The sequence below is a fragment of the Dioscorea cayenensis genome, unplaced genomic scaffold, assembly GCF_009730915.1.
Source record: "Dioscorea cayenensis subsp. rotundata cultivar TDr96_F1 unplaced genomic scaffold, TDr96_F1_v2_PseudoChromosome.rev07_lg8_w22 25.fasta BLBR01002029.1, whole genome shotgun sequence".
In the NCBI taxonomy this organism is placed as follows: Eukaryota; Viridiplantae; Streptophyta; class Magnoliopsida; order Dioscoreales; family Dioscoreaceae; genus Dioscorea; species Dioscorea cayenensis.
Window position 1 is genome coordinate 104699 of NW_024088420.1, and position 16926 is coordinate 121624.

General features: G+C 35.1%; 1 protein-coding gene across 1 annotated transcript; it reads left to right on the forward strand.

Annotated features, from left to right (window-relative positions):
• The first annotated feature begins 224 nt into the window (after nucleotides 1–224).
• On the forward strand, nucleotides 225–10123 carry LOC120257341 (F-box protein At4g02760-like). Its single transcript, XM_039264827.1, has 13 exons — nucleotides 225–603; nucleotides 2340–2515; nucleotides 4722–4913; nucleotides 4993–5103; nucleotides 6986–7071; nucleotides 7152–7273; nucleotides 7533–7597; nucleotides 7677–7749; nucleotides 7876–7938; nucleotides 8045–8109; nucleotides 8185–8256; nucleotides 8354–8600; nucleotides 9761–10123. Exons 1-12 carry the CDS (start codon nucleotides 292–294, stop codon nucleotides 8592–8594), a joined length of 1578 nt encoding a protein of 525 aa, XP_039120761.1. The 5' UTR covers nucleotides 225–291; the 3' UTR covers nucleotides 8595–8600; nucleotides 9761–10123.
• The last annotated feature ends 6803 nt before the right edge of the window (nucleotides 10124–16926 follow it).

The following is a 16926-nucleotide window of genomic DNA, read 5'->3' on the forward strand; positions in this document are numbered from 1 at the left end:
TAAATAAATAAATAAATATTAAAAAAAATCTTCTCCCCCACCCGGCCACCCGCATTAGAAATTTTTTTAAAAAAATAAAGAAAATATATATAAATGCCAACGTCGTCCACGTGGCAAAAAGAGATTCCCTCCTTTCGTCATCAATCGCCCGCAGAACCAACTCTTGTGGGCCCCACCATCTCGCCCGCATCTCGGGACACGTGACTCACCTCCTCCCTCTCCTTCTCCCTCTCCCTCCCCCCGAGCTCGATCTATTTCCACCCTCACTACTACTCCACTGCTGCCACTCCCATGGATCCGATCATCCTTGGCCCTAAGCGCCCCTGCCCCGGTGACCTCGCCGCCCGCCCCTACTCCAGCCCCGCCGCCACCGACCGCCTCCTCGAGTCCCTCCTTTCCCTCTCCGACCCTTCCCCCTCCCTCGACCTCTCCCTCGAGCGCCTTATCGACTCCACTCCCCGCGAGCTTGACAAGGAGCTCCTCGTCGAGGCTGCTCTTGAGGTCGGCTCCGCTCTCCTCGAGGCCGCCTTGCGCTCCGCCAGGAAACGCGCCTCCTCCCACAACGCCACTGCCTGGCCTCTCCCGCCCGATCTCACTGTCAAAGTGAGCTGTTTCCCGTCTTTCCGGATCTCTTCTTCTCTTTCTCTTGTGCCGTTTCCTTTGGTCATGATTCATTGTTGTTTTTTGCTTTATTTCTTTAATATTTAATTCCTTTTTTTCAGGTGCTTTTAAATTTTTTTTCTTTTATGAGTGATTTTTATTGAAGCGTGCTTTTATTGAGAAAATTATGAGTTATATTTTCATTGTTTGGATTGGCCTATGTGACAGTTTCTGGTGTTTGTAAGGTTCTGTAAGCTTTTGGTATGCATACCTTTTTTTTTTTTGGCGAGTATTGGACTGTTGATTTTGGGGAATTTTTATTTCTGTAGACTAAATTTCTAAAACGGCGAATTTGTTAAGCATGCTGAATATAGACTCTGTAAGTATTAGATATGATATATTGACATAGACACTATTGATACCTGATACAGTCGCCAGGGACATGAATGTTGGAAATGGCAAAAGTTTCAAAATTGAGCATATATGTTGACTCTTCATCTCCATCTGTCTGTATTGCATAGTTGGTAGTTTATAATATAAATGAGGTAGTTTGATGAGAAAAGTATTTTGTGTTAGACAACATATAGAAGAGTTGATGAGACATTGGTTCTTTATTGACAGAATTGGAGTTCAATAGTGCTTGTACTAAAACATAGCCTGTTCATATTGTTTTAGAGAAGGAAACTAAAACAGTTTTGTTTGTCCTGGAGCTGGTGTGAGAGTAAGCTTAATAATGAGATGATGGATGTTAACTCTTGATTTTTGTGGAAGAGGATGATTTTCTCTTGATGAATGATGGATAGATTGCCAAGGCAATGACCTTCATGATTATGTTAGCTGGCCCCATAAAACATGGAGTGTGAGTGGTGAATCAAGAATATATCCCAACAGTTGAAATTATGAATGTTAAATAGAGAATAAATGCATCAAGTGTATACATAATTTCTTCACAGCTTAAATAACTTGCAATACTTGTCATGAATTAAGCTTTAAATTTTTTTGCTTATTGCCTTTGGAGACATAGTAAATATCATATATTACTTGTTTTTAATATATTGCTTTCATGTTTAATGTCACAAATTGCTTCAAGTGGAAATAGTAGTTCTTTTTCTAGCACAACGTAGAGAGAGAAAACCCCGCCTTTGCAATATGTAAAAAATATTTATTTTTTATTTTGGTCATGCCCAAAGTACATTAGAAATCATTTTGAAAAATGAGAAGACAGTTTTTTAAGAGAATTGTTTTGATAAACTGTTTTATTCTACTGTTAATAACTTGCACTAAATCTTTCATCCTTCATACTTATTTTTCCTTTCCTTTATAACCAAGTTTACTTTGTACTATTTGATTTTGGGATTCAGACTTCTTTATTCTCTTCTACATTATTCTAAACATTATGACTATTGGCTTGTGTAGCGAAAGTTTGCATTTATCTTTGTTCCATTTCTTGGCAAGTTTCCGAATCTCCAACTTCCCAATATTCTTAATCTTCTATAATGGTTTTTATTTATTATCTTCTTCTTAATTATTTTGTTATCTAAGCTGATAATTCAAGCATGATCTCCACTAAAAATCTGACTGGTATGTATGTTCTGTTTTTTCTCATAGGTCACTTAAAATTAAGGATCATGTAATATGTCTTATGGTTTTTATTGATCTCAAAATTCATGAATTTCTTGTCTTTAGATTTGCATAATGAATTTACTGACTAGGAGCCTCTCTATTTTTGTTTTGTAAAGGTATTTTCCATGCTTGATACACGAAGTCTTTGTCATGCGGCAGCTACTTGCTCGATGTTTAACAAATGCGCGGTAGACCCACTGTGCTATGCGAATATTGACTTAACAGCAGTGGTCCCGAAGGTGAACAACACGGTTGTGTCTACAATGATACAACGGGCAGGGAGAAACCTACAGTGAGATTCTTCTGCTCAATGTCTGATGAAATCCGTAATGTGTTTCTTTAGCTTGCGGTCATTAATGATTTATGAATATAATTGTTATAGTATCATCTTGTTTCCTAAATGTTTCTGTATTCTTTAATTTGTCATGCCCTTGTTTGAAAATTGAACATGATATTTGGGTGACTGAGTAAAATCATAACTCATATGCCATGTAAAAAGATAAGAAAAGAATACCTTCAGAATTTAGTATGTCATTAGTAGCGCAATTATAAGATCCTCTTATAAAGAGTAGCAAAAAGATGTTTGATAGCATTTAAAATATTTAGGCGATAACTTAATTTAGCGCTCTAGTGACAGTTGCACTAGAAATTGAGTGTCCTACCAATATTCTTAACATCAGGTGGCCTTTGGTATGGGACGACTGGAATATAACAGGCCATCCCTATTGAACAGTTTGTTTGGTTATGGGAGTAAATTTGCACATTACATATATTCCCCACAAAATATGATTTTTATACATAGTCTTGCAAAGGTGTATATATAAAATAAATTTTTTATTAATATTTGCAAATATACATTTAAACAACTTGTTTTACATACTTAAAACATGAATCTGTGATATTTGCATGTATACCCTTGCAAGGGATGCATATTATAATTTCGGTTTGTTGAGGAATGCATTTAAATTGTGTAATGACATATTTAAAAAAAAGGAGTAATATGTTCAGATATTCATTGGTTGGTCAAATGTTAGCATGGTGACAAGCATTTCCAAATAATTTCTAATTTATTTTATAAATTTATCTGTGAGATCCTATATGTCTGCAACAAGTATGTATGATTTAAAATTAAATGAACTCAATTCATATCATGATTTTCATACAAAAGAGAAATGCATAAAATTGTAAATATTGTTATTAGAATTTAGCATATTTTTCTTGTCCTTGTTCTACCAAACACATGCAAGGGCAATAAGACTGTTATGTCTAGTTCTACTTTGTCTTGCCTTGTTCACAGTGTTACTAGTACCTTGTCTTGCTCTGTTACTAGGACACTGATACAGGTATTAAGTATCCAAGTATGAAAGAGTATCTAATACTTGATATTAGTGAAAGCTGGATATGTGGCACAACTTTATATATATAATATAAATGCGAATGTATGTGTAAATATGTAGACATGTGAATCATATTAGTTTTCATATAAATCATAAACATTGCGAACCACTTTGTTTTTAGAACGATAGAGAACATTGTTGTAAAACACATTCTTTTTTAGAAAAAAATATTACTTAAGACAAGGTTAAAATTTAGTAAAATAGGATTTTAAAATCATGAAAGCACTATTCTAAATATGTGAAAAATATATAAAGAATATGCAATTTAAAAAGATAAAAAGATAAAAAGATAAGGTAATCCAAAAAATTATAGCAGATTTATATTTAACTTTAAATGGGAAAAAATAAGATGGAGAGTGAAGTGGAAAGGAGATGAGTGAAACCATAAACTCAAATTTTCAAATAAACAAGTTAAAATAAGATCACTTGGAGAACATATGATTCAGATGTATCTCCAACTTATCATACTTTATCTTAAGAAAAGATGTGTATTCCTATATGGATACGTAAATTTTTGCTGGATACACATATCCAGGCAACACCGCCTGTTCAAATTGTTCTCTCTTGATGTTAAATGCTACCTAAATAAACAATGCAATGAAATAACTTTGAATTGGGATAAATCCATCTAACTTTACATATGCAGCATGAATAATTTTACTAATCTAACCATTTTAGTGCTTAGCAAATAATTAATTAACTATCAGACTTCCTAAACTTTACTTTTACGAGTAGTATTAACCTTGTAAAACCTCATAGGTAACATGGGAATAACATGAGATAAAGGTTTCTGTCTTATATGAAATTCCAATTCTGAATTCTTTTTTCCAAAATATCTAAACTTGGGAGGCATTATTCAGTTAAGATACAGAAGAATTTTTCCTTGGTTATTCTTGAGTTGTGCGAAGCCTATTCACATAAGGGAACAAGGGGAGCATTTGTGCACTGATGCAAATATACATTCATTTCTCATTCAATCTTTATGCTGTTTGAGCAAACATCTAAATGATTTAAATTTCAGATAATGGGATATGTCCTTTTTCTTTCGCTGGAAATCTTTTGTTTCTATGTATTATAGGCTAACTCCTCATTTTAAATCAGATCACTCAAGCTTGGAATATGGCCAAGTCCTTCATCAGCAGAAATTTCTCAATCCATGTCCTATTCTAGCAGAAACTCAATAGACACATCAGGTCCATCATGGAATGAAAAGAAACCCAGGCAAGGAAGAGAGTCATCTGTCCTTTCTAGGTCCTGCCTACTAGCTTTAAGTGTTGATGGTGGAACTGCTGGGTATGGCTACGTGCTGATTTGAGCCTTCTAACTGTTAATAATATGATACGTCGTTGATAAATTCTGTACACATTTGAAGGGCTCTTTTGAAGAGGTTGCACCTGTACAATATTGACAAAATAGATGGCCCTGCGCTTTGCACAGCATTATCAGCTTGTCAATCCCTCATTGACTTAGAGGTTATTGGCTTGTAAGTATAAACATGTTGATTCTACCTCTTATCTTGTGGTAGAGGAGTATTTAAGTTTTCATTCTTACTTGAATTTGAAGTGATGTTATGTTGGTTCACAAAAGAACTTTAACATGGCTTAAGATTGCGAAAGATGTTTTAGCCATGTCATGTTAATCTTTTAAATCTTGAATTTACTTCGTCATTATTCTAGATTTAGAGTTGCTGACATCCTTAACATTTGCTCCTTTACCTATATGGAAGTAATATAGAATTTTGAGATTGTAGAGATGTGTCTTAGCATTTTAAGTTTCAGTGTTTAAGGCACTACTGACTGTTCGGCAGCTTCAGTTCTTGGTTTAAATAAAGTAAAAGGGATAGAAAGGCCTTTTCCTTGCAATGAATTTTAAACTTTAAAAAATTTAAATATAGCCAAATGTCTAGAAACTACCTTGGTTTCTGCAAAATCAAAACAGGGTGATGGTAGATCTAGATCACTAATTAATTCGCACATGTATTATTCCAAAATTGCAAAGAGTAGTCTCCCACTGGTGGTCAAACTAATTGGATTATATGAATCAAGTACTTCTCAAATCTTTTAAGTAGATGATGGCTATCACTTTATGTGGCCTAGTTTAGTACATTCTTCAGTTTGATATGTTCTTCATTAATAGAAATGAATGATGTGTTTCCTCTGGTCAAATTAGCGTAAGTAAACTGTAAGCAAGAAAAAATTAGAAAAAAAAAACGTGGAATCTTGTTCGTTTTTATTTACTCTATTTTCAGAAAAAGAATGCATTATGCTCCTGTGAACCTGGTCCAGTACAATCTGCTGATGATATTCCAGATGTTTATATGATTTTAGGCTTAGGGCATTATCATAGTATTGATCAAACCACCTGCGCACTGGGTGCAATATGAGTAGGATCACTTAGCCATGCTTCATAATTGGAAAAACGGGCACCATGGAAATACCTGTTCCCTTTTTTTTATTTTTAGTATAGTATTGTCTTATTCTGCCACATATACATTTCTGGAATAAATCTATGGAAATTCATAGAAAGAGCATGAAGTTTCTCTGTGATTTCTGGCATGTCCCTAGTGTTGTCAAACTTTTGCAATCCCAACTTTTTGCTCAAAATAATGATCCAAAAGCTATTCTTAGCTGTTTGTTAACTAAATAATTAAAATGAAAAAAAGAAATTAGCCCATCCCGAGAAACTGTACTTTATTTTTATATGACACCTTAATTTCTTTTTTTTTAATTAATATCTAAAATGTGTTTGGCAGTTATTTATTTTATCCCTCAATAACAGATGGCATTTGTCAACCTGTCCATAATCTGTTTGGATGGAAGTTTGAGATTTGAAGTAATTTGCAGATAAGTGTTCATATATGCAAAATGTAAATATAATGGTTAGGTGAAAACCCCATAAAAACTTCAGGTTTGAAAAGAACCCCTGCATATATATATATATATATATATAGACACACACACATCTCAAGTTCATATATGCAATGCTTATGAAGAGCACTTGTATTAACTTAAAAATCCCATGTTGATAATTATAAACTTTGTATCTGGGATGTAGTCCTATTCAAACCAAATGAGTATAAGAATGTATTTACTCAAATTGATGATATGCAAACCACTAAAGAAGTACCTGAACATAATTAGTTTTCATTTCTTTAAAGTGATATTACGAAGATGACGTGGAAATCAGGAAAGTGGCGATGTCTTTTGAGGAATTATAATTGTGACATACATTTTGCATGACTGTGAGAGCATTCACTCATTAATCCTGATCATCTAAGTTGAAAGAAATTTCAAGTAGTGTAGTTTTGTGACAATGATTATTAAAAATAACTCCAATGGATTTACATGGATTGATTTTGCCTTCAGGCACATTGAGCTGAGGCGGACATTGGATGCAGTCAGCACTTATTGCCACTCAATGAAGCGTTTGTTCTTAGAGTCTTCAGAGACTGGTATCCTAGTTCTGATTCTCTTGCCATTTTATCTCTTTATAGTCTCTAATTTTCTTATTATTGTTAATGTCTTTTATCAGGCAGAGATGATAGTTTGAAGTCTACAACTTGTCTTGATTTGGTGACTGGTTGCCCCAACCTGATTTCACTAGCCCTAAGGGGATTTAAGCTCCAAGATCATAAAGTCAAGATACTTGTGAAGGTAGAGTTCTGTTATCCATACCAGCATTTGTAAGATACACACCTAATCTTTGCATCATCAGAAAAATGAAAAGCCAACTTATATTGCAACTGCTGATATTTTCAGAAATTTGATCTTATATTTTGATTTCTCTCATAGTTTCTTTGCGTTATCAAAGCAACCATCCTTTGGGTTCTTTATGTCCAATTTGCTGTTATAGAGGTAGATAATAGACTACAGAAATTGCAAAGTTTCTTACCTGGTAGATTCTTCATTGTAGGGACTTCATTACCTTAAAGTTGTTGACTTCTCAACATCTTACTCAATTACCGGAATTTTCTTAAGGTTTGTTTCTGCACTCCAGTTTTCATAAACTAAATTTTGTATTTGTTGAGCTGCCATTCATGATATTTTATTTTTTCAGGAACCTTGTGAACGGAGCAAGTGCTCCTGCATTGGAGGTTTTGATTTTACGTGACTGCCTGCACCTTAAAGAAGTGAGGACTCTTGTGACTAAATTTCATCTTTAAATTTTAAACATCCAAACAACTTAGTCACCTCCTTTTTAGCATATGCATTCAAGATAAGTCTTATGTCAGACTGATATTTGTCTCCTAATGAAGGTTGAAATTGCTCGATTCTTATCTGCTGTTCTTGGTGGAGACTGCCAACTTTTGAAATATCTGGTAATATATATGTACACATACATGCACGTGCAGACACACATTAGTTCTCAGATTTTAATCTAATTTTTATGGCTGCTTTAACTTGGACCATCTGATCTTCGAGCAGGACATATCCAACAAAGACGGCCTTTCAGCTGAAGAAGACTGGAATAATAGATGTTACAACCCTAGGTATGAAAGACATTAGAAATTTCTTGCCTAGAAATAAGTTCATTTTTCTTAATTGATTTTCTTCTACTTCTTTAGAATTCCAATAATGCAAGTTTTGGAAGCAAGGCCTGATATTTGTTTAGTTGCAGAATTTCCGCAAGAAGCAAGGTGCCTCTCTCTCTCTCTCTATATATATATATATATATATTGCCTTGACCCAGATATGTACTTAATCAACTTTGGTTTGTATGCTTTCATGTGTCAGCTTCGTTGATATTGAATGCAGTAGCAACAGCCAAGTAAGCAGAAGTAGTGATGGTCAAATAAGTAGCAGCAGCAGTTTGCAAATGATGCCTAATATGTCATTAGATTTGTCTTCTGCTAATTCATCTGAGAGTAACTATAATAGTGACCAAGGGAGTGGAAATGATGATGGCCAAGATGCTGCTTATGTTGCCTATGATGGAGATAGCTTTGATGATGCAGATTACCAATCTCCTTGGTGATGGATGGTAATGTGTTTTGAATCACATGGGTTAATTGATTTGGTATTTTTCTTAATCCTTTATTGTTATGCCTTTCTGTAATTCTAATGACAAATTTGAATATTACAAACCATTCTGTCAAGTTCTCATGATTTTGAAGAGGAAATTATGACTTATGTCTAGTCATAACACTGCTTCACCACTGCTAGAGACTACCTGATTTTGCAGTCCATTTCTGAAGTGGGCATGTCACATCATGGTCCAAGGGTGACTAAGTTTAGATATTTCCACTCATATCATTTGGTTTCCAATAATTTAAAGTGATTAGCTTTAAAAATCAATGAAGTAGCTAGTTTGTGTGGTATTGGCTCTTTGTGCTAGAAATTTGTTTTGTTAATGCAATCAACCATTGTCAGAGGAGTCGATTCAGAATTTTTGCAATAATTATCTGCAGTAAATGCTTTCCTACAATCCATTTTCATTTCAGATGTCGGATGGGCCTCTTATTTGGATATCCTTAATGACCTTCATATTCCTTTGTGATCAGTTGCGAGTCTATAATATAATACAAATAATATGGAGATCATTTATCAATGACCACAAAGGCTTCAGGAATGTCTATTCATGCTCATGCAATACTGGTCTGGTTTTTAAAATTTATGATTTGTTTGTTTCAAGTATAATTCTATAGAGTTTGTTCTTTCTATCTTGTGTGCATTACCATTTTATTGGGAAATGAAACAATTTACAATCTGAATGACAAAAGGATATCTTTTCTCTTTTCATAAACCTTTGCCTTTTTTTTTTTCATTCAAGTTATTATATCTGGGAAGATTCCAGATAGCTGATTCTTACTCACATATGCGTCTATGATAAAATTTCTACGCTCAAATTTGGTTTATCTGCAACATTTATACATCTGTTTTGCTGTACTAAGGATATTGTTATCGCTTATTTTGGAGCTTTGAGACCTTGAAGTTTCATAGTTATGCTGTATGTATCTTTTTGGTTCATAGTTTTCTTATCCAGCCAATTCCCTAGCATATGAAATTTGAATGGTGTGCTTAGATAGAAAAGACTTGAGCCTCTTCCATTGTCTAAGCTTCAGTTATATAATTCTATACTCTTATGTTCATGATGTGCAGTAAAAACTAATGACAAATGATTGCATTTGCCTAAAATTGCAGGTGGGAAAGACCATTGAATTTTGTGGACAAAAGCAGACATTCTTGGTTTGCCATCTGACCTCGTTGGCTATTGCAGCTGGCATATGAATCTTTGCAGAAAATACGATCACGCTTGTCAATAATTGTTTGTCAACGGGCGAATAATAAATTTTACATGAGATAAAATTAGATTAATGTTTTGCGGGATATCATGTAACTAATGATCCCTGAATGTAATTTACTCTGATAAAATACTTTCCGACATGTATTAAATTTTAAGTTGTTGCCAAAGTTGCAGGCAGCTCTTCTGAGTTCCGGCCAGATCAAACTTGTCGATATTTTCCAGTGATTTGGAGAGATGTTATGCTTTGTCATTTGTCAAATTTTGGCAGTGTTTCTATCCTTAATTTTTGATTATTTATTTAAGTTTTACCCATTGCTTTATCCATGACTGTTTGAATGTGGATTATAGAAACCAGTTTAATTAAATTTATATGAAACTTTTTTGGATTTTTCGGAATGAGTGTTCAGTATTACCCACCACCATGTCAGCATGAGATTTGATTTAATCAATAACCATTAAAACAAGTAAATTGTACTTTTAAATTTATATTAATTTATTATTCCTTTTGATTTATTTTACTTGTTCATTTTAATAAATTTACATTGATTAAAAAAGTTATTAAAGTTGGTTGATATTTAAAATTAATAAAAAATTATATATTTTTTAAAAATAATTTTATTTAAATTTGGATTTAATAAATTGTGTAATTGAATACGATTTATTAAAAGTTATACAATTACAGTAAATACAAAAATTTAATTTAGAAAAAAAAAATTTAAGGATAAATTTGTAAATAAATAAATAAACCAAAAAAACCTAGGTAAAGGATGGAAGGACTAATATTTAATTACTAATCCATGGCTAATGCTTTGTTTGATATTAAATAAGAGTAATTTTAATATAGTTAGGAGTAATGCTATACAAGTATAGCTACTCGTGCTTACGCTACGGACTTCATTATTAAATGCGAATTGTTTCATCATTTCAAAAATATAATAATTAATTCAAATATTATTATCAAAATATTAGTCATCGAAACTACTTGAAATAAAAAAAAAACACTAACATCAAAACCTAATTTGTAACCAACTATGTTCTATATCAGTTCCAAATATCAACAATAGTGACTCAATAATGCTGATAAATCTGCCATCATCTCATCAAACATTTTAAATTTTTTTCCCTTTTTCCTCACATGTCTGTGACACCATGCATTTTGTTTCAAATTTCCTGTTCGCATTTACATTCATATGCAATTATTTTCAGATACATAAAAGAATCATCCTTCTCATTACTCTCAATGGCAAAAATAGCATCAATCTCAACTACCAATGAATCATCCTTTTCCCATGCAGTCTCGGAGACATTTATAGAACCATTAACAGCTTTCTAAACAACCATTCTCCTTCCCAGTCTTTTCAACAGCCTCCATTATTTTCTAAGGACCCACCTTTCTTCTCCACACTCTCACTGCAAATAATAAGAGAAGAACCAGCTTCAAAGGAAGCATCTTTCTTCTCATCACAAGCACTAATATCAAAAGCAATCATAGGATCACCATCAACTTCCAAGGAGCAAAATTTGTCAGTCTTTGCGGTTGCAATGTAAGCATATATAGGTGTTAATTTGGAGATGAATCAATGAGTTCAAGCAAGAATAAATTGGAAAACTCATCCCTCTTCCTCTCCCCCCATCACCTGTTTAAAACCAATCAATAAAACAGATCATATACATAACCAACTATACATGAAAAATACACCTTTTGATCTATATGCGTAAGTGTAATGATAATAATAATTAAGAAAGCATGCAAACAAATGAATCAAGAAGCTGTATATATGAAAGTTTTTCTTGTTGGTTTTTCCTTTAACAAAGTTATTTAACAAACTATATTACCAAAGAATATTAATAAAATCTTTATCTTAACTAAATGTGGTTTATTTAACAAACTATTCTTAATAATAATTTTACGATCATAAAATCATGAAGCATACATGCATGAGTAATAAAATATTAAAACAAATATAATAACATCAAGATATAATAAAATTTTGAATTTTTTATCAAACAAAATCGTTTTGAGACCTTATATAGAAAAAAAAAACACTGACTAATATAGCATAATTTCACAAGGAAAACGAAAGAGCAATAATTGGATTCAATATTCAATCCACATTCCAATCAACAAACAAAAAACCAGATATTCAAACCCCTAATTTTCATCCCTAGACCGCCAATAGAATCAAAGAGCTTCACAAACAAAACTAAAAAAGAGAATGAAAGTTCAAAAAAATTGGGAGAAAAGGTGTTGAGTATATATCTATAGTATATAGCTATAGTTTCAGTAAATATTTTTTTCCTTGATATAGATTTATTTAGTTTCCTTTTTCCGTAGGGATGGTTACCATATTTTGGGAGATTGATTTGTTTTTCTTGTTCATATCTATTGTAATATATATAAAACCAAAAAAATCAATGAAGAGATAAGTTTTTTCCTTCAAAGTTCTTGTCATGGTACTGTGAGCCATACATCTCACAAAAAGTCGATTCTAAAAACCTTAAGCATAGTGGACCATGGTCGGGTGGCAAAGATGAGAAGGACGGTGGCTCGTCCGACGAAGAAAAAGATCCCCGTATGAATTGTCTCCTAATGATAATCCGAGAATCCCTAATTACTCATGTGCAATTGAAAGGCGACAATTATGATGAATGGTCAAAAAGCCATTCGAGTCTCTCTTCGATCAAAGAAGAAGCTGGGATTCTTGGGACGGAGCAATCACGTGTCCTGATCCAGATTCTGATGATTTAGAAGATTGGTACGCGGTCAATTCAATGCTTGTATCATGGATCTTCAATACAATTGAACCAACGCTGAGATCCACTATTTCATACAAGGAGAACATTTTTTGATCCGTGACTGAGATATCGAGGAGAGCGCTTTTGGTGTCACAAACGGACTCGACGATCCGAAAGAACTCAAGGCTGAGTTGAGTGAGTGCGGACAAGGTGCAAAAATCTATTTCGATTACTATGGGAGGATGAAAAAAATATCCGGGAAAAACTTGGATGAATGTGATCCTTATCCAACTTGTAGATGTGGGAAGTGCACGTGTGATCGGCCAAAAGAATTTGACAAACGAAAAAGAAGATGAGAAGGTACACCAATTCCTCATGGGTCTCAACAACATCTTATATAGAACGGCAGTGCGATCTAACCTTCTTCTAGTGGATCCTCTTCCCAATATGAATAAAGTGTACTCAACATTGATGAAAGAAGAACATATGAGAAACGGCCTCAAGCAAAGAAAGATGACAAAAGGCGAAAATCATGGGCTTTGTTGTTCGAGAGGTGTCGTGGTCGTGGTGAAGCACCGATGGAACCAAAAAGACCCTAACAAATATTGCACTCACTGTAAGCGAACAGGGCATGCAGTAGAAAATTGCTTTCAATTAACAAGTTACACTGAGTGGTGGGGTGGCAAAGTCAAGAGGTTACGGGACGTGGTACACATAGACATGGTGGAGCGAGGTTTTTGTTGTCAGTCGTGGCCGTGGAGGTGGTGTACGGGCTAATGTGGCAGCAACACCACCCGTCACGAGTTCTTCCCAAGGAGCTCAGTAGTGAGCAAACCGGGCTTTCCCGGAGTGAGCGATGAGCGATGGAAGTGGCTCCAACATTTTTGACTCGTAATCCTAAAATGACTGGTAAAATAAATACTCCATGGTGGATACTTGATATAGGAGCTTCTCACCATATGACAGGCGATATGTCTCTAATGACGCAATTTGCATGATATTTCAGACAAGCCCGATGGGAATGCCGAATGGTGAACATACTACGACTACAAAAGGAAGGCGTGGTGATCCCTGGACAAACATATCACCTTGTCCAATGTTTTATATGTTACGAATTTGACTTGCAATCTTATATCCATCTCACAACCCGATTTGATGAAAATAATTGCATAGTCCAGGTTCTCTAATGCTATTTGTGTTATTCAGGGACCGCACTTCGAGGATGCTTTGATTGGTGTGGCTGAACTACTGAGGGGGCTCTACTACTTTCGTGGATTGACATTTGCACAAGCAATGAAGATGAATAGTGCGAGCTCCTATGAATTGTGGCACAGGAGACTGGGACATCCTTCTGCAAAGATTGTAGAATTGCTTTGTAATGTTACTTTCATTAAGTCTAGTGTTGTGACGAATAAGATTTGTATATATGCATTCGTGCGAAACAATCGAGAGAACGGTTTCCAATTAGTGATAATAAAGCTCATGATTTGTTTGAACTCATTCATTGTGATCTATGGGGACCATATCGTACTCCATCTGCTTGTGGTGCAAAGTATTTCTTAACTATTGTGGATGATTACTCACTTGGTGTTTGGATTTTCCTTCTATGTGATAAAAAGCAGGTGGCTCAAACTATAAGACAATTCTTTACTTTTGGTGGAGCAGCACGGTTTTACAAGAAAGTTAAAAATTGTTCGCGATGATAATGGGACTGAATTCATACCTATGAAACCTTATTTTCTTGACAATGGGATTGTTTATGAGACATCTTATACAGGAACCCCCAACAAAATGGGCGTGTTGAACGCATAAAACATCAACATATATTGAATGTTGGGTGGGCTTTAATGTTTCAAGCAAATCTACCAATCCAATTTTTGGGGTGAGTGCATTTTTAGCCGCGGTTATCTTATCAATCGCACTCCATCTCTTGTATTGGATGGCAAAACTCCTTTTGAGCTTATTTATGGTGCACCACCTTCCTATAATCATTTTCGTACATTTGGGTGTTTATGTAATGTGCATAACCAAAGTAGCAAGGGGGATAAGTTTGCAAGTCAAGTCGCTCGATGTGTGTTTGTCGGATATCCTTATGGCAAGAAAGGATGGTATGTGTATGATTTAGAGACAAATGAGTATTTTATATCCCGAGATGTTGTTTTCTCTGAAAATGAATTTCCTTACTCACATGCAACAACTGTATCTAATAGTGCATTGGAAAATACTACAACATGTGATAATAGCAATGAGTTTGTTGTTTTCACTCTTGATGAGCATGGTGCACCTGTTGGAGATGGTGATTTCGACACAGAAACAAATGGTACACAAGGGAGCAATGAACAAGCTACTATTGAAGATAATTCCTGTGACATGGGGGCATAATTCACTGTGATTCTAAAAGTGATGATGAGCTTCTTGGAAGAGGACATCGTGCCAACCAACGATCTGTCTTACTTCGTGATTTTGTTAGTCATACTGTCCAAAAATTGAGCCCCTCCTCTGCTAGTTCACTCAATCCAAGATCATCCTCAGGTACGCCTTATCCTATAGCACATTATATGAACTGTGATAAGTTTTCCATGCAACATCGATCGTTCTTGGTAGCTATTACTACAGGTGTTGAGCCCAGCACTTACTCTGAAGCAGTTAAACATGCATGCTGGCGTGATGCTATGCAAAAAGAAATGCAAGCTCTTGAGGACAATGGAACTTGGAGTCTTGAACCACTTCCTCTTGGAATGAAACCACTTGGATGTAAGTGGGTCTTTCGGATCAAATATAATTCCGATGGCACCATTGAGCGCCACAAAGCTTGCTTGGTTATCTTTGGCAACAAACAAATTGAAGGAATCGATTACAATGAAACTTTCGCTCCCGTGGCTAAAATGACCACAGTGCGTGTTTTTCTTGCCGTTGCAGCTGTCCATAACTGGCATATTCATCAGATGGATGTTCACAATGCTTTTCTTCATGGTGACTTGGCAGAGACCATTTATATGCGTCCTCCTCCTGGCTTTTCTCCCTCACAACCTGGTCTTGTGTGTCGTCTCCGCAAATCATTGTATGGTCTTAAGCAAGCTCCTCGTTGTTGGTTTGCGAAGCTGGTCGGGGGAGCCTTGCGTGAGTACGGTTTTGTTCAGTCTTACGCTGATTATTCTCTTTTCACATTGCATCAAGGATCCGTTCAATTGCATGTTCTGGTATATGTTGATGATTTAATTATATCTGGTAATGACCTTGAAGTTATTCGAGGATTTTTAAATCTTATCTCGAGTGCTTACTTCCATATAAAGGATCTTGGTGTTCTCAAGTATTTTCTTGGCCTTGAGGTGGCTCGGAATTACGATGGCATATATTTGTCTCAAGCGTAAATACTGGCGTTGGATATAATCTCGGAGGGCCGGTCTTTTAGGCGCAAAGCATCGTTAGTATTCCTCTTGATCAAAAATCATAATTTGGCTTTTATCCACTAGTTCGTTCCTTGATAATCCTGAGTGTTATAGGCGCTTGGTTGGGCGTCTCATTTATTTGTCAGTTACACATCCTGAGCTTTCTTATTCTGTTCATGTGTTGGCTTAATTCCTACAACAACCTAGACTTGAGCATTGGGAGGCAGCACTTCGTGTTGTTCGCTATCTAAAGGGACATCCTGGCTAAGGTATTTTACTTCGTGCCGACTCTGATTTATGGCTCTCAGGATGGTGTGATTCTGACTGGGCTCGTTGCCCTTTAACCGGACGTTCACTCACTGGTTGGTTTGTTCTTCTTGGTCTCTCATTCCTCCGCAGAAGCTGAGTATCGTTCAATGGCAACAACCACATGTGAATTGAAATGGTTAAAAGCATCGCTTCTTAGTCTTGGAGTTTATCATTCTCAACCCATGCGCCTTCATTGTGATAGTCAAGCGACCTTTACACATTGCTTTGCTAATCCGGTCTTTCACGATCGCACTAAACATATCGAAGTAGATTGTCATTTTGTTCGAGATGAGATTCAACGTGGTCACATCCGACCAACCTATGTGTCCACGTCTCACGCAACTTGCAAACATTTTTACTAAGGCCTTAGGCAAGTCTCAATTTGATTACCTCTTATGCAAGTTGGGCATTCATGACTTGCATGCTCCAACTTGAGGGGTGGTGTTGAGTATATATCTATAGTATATAGCTATAGTTTATGTAAATATATTTTTCCTTGATATAGATTTATTTAGTTTCCTTTTTCACAGTAGGATGGTTACCATATTTTTGGGAGATTGATTTGTTTTTCTTGTTCATATCTATTGTAATATATATGAAACCAAAAAAATCAATGAAGAGATAAGTTT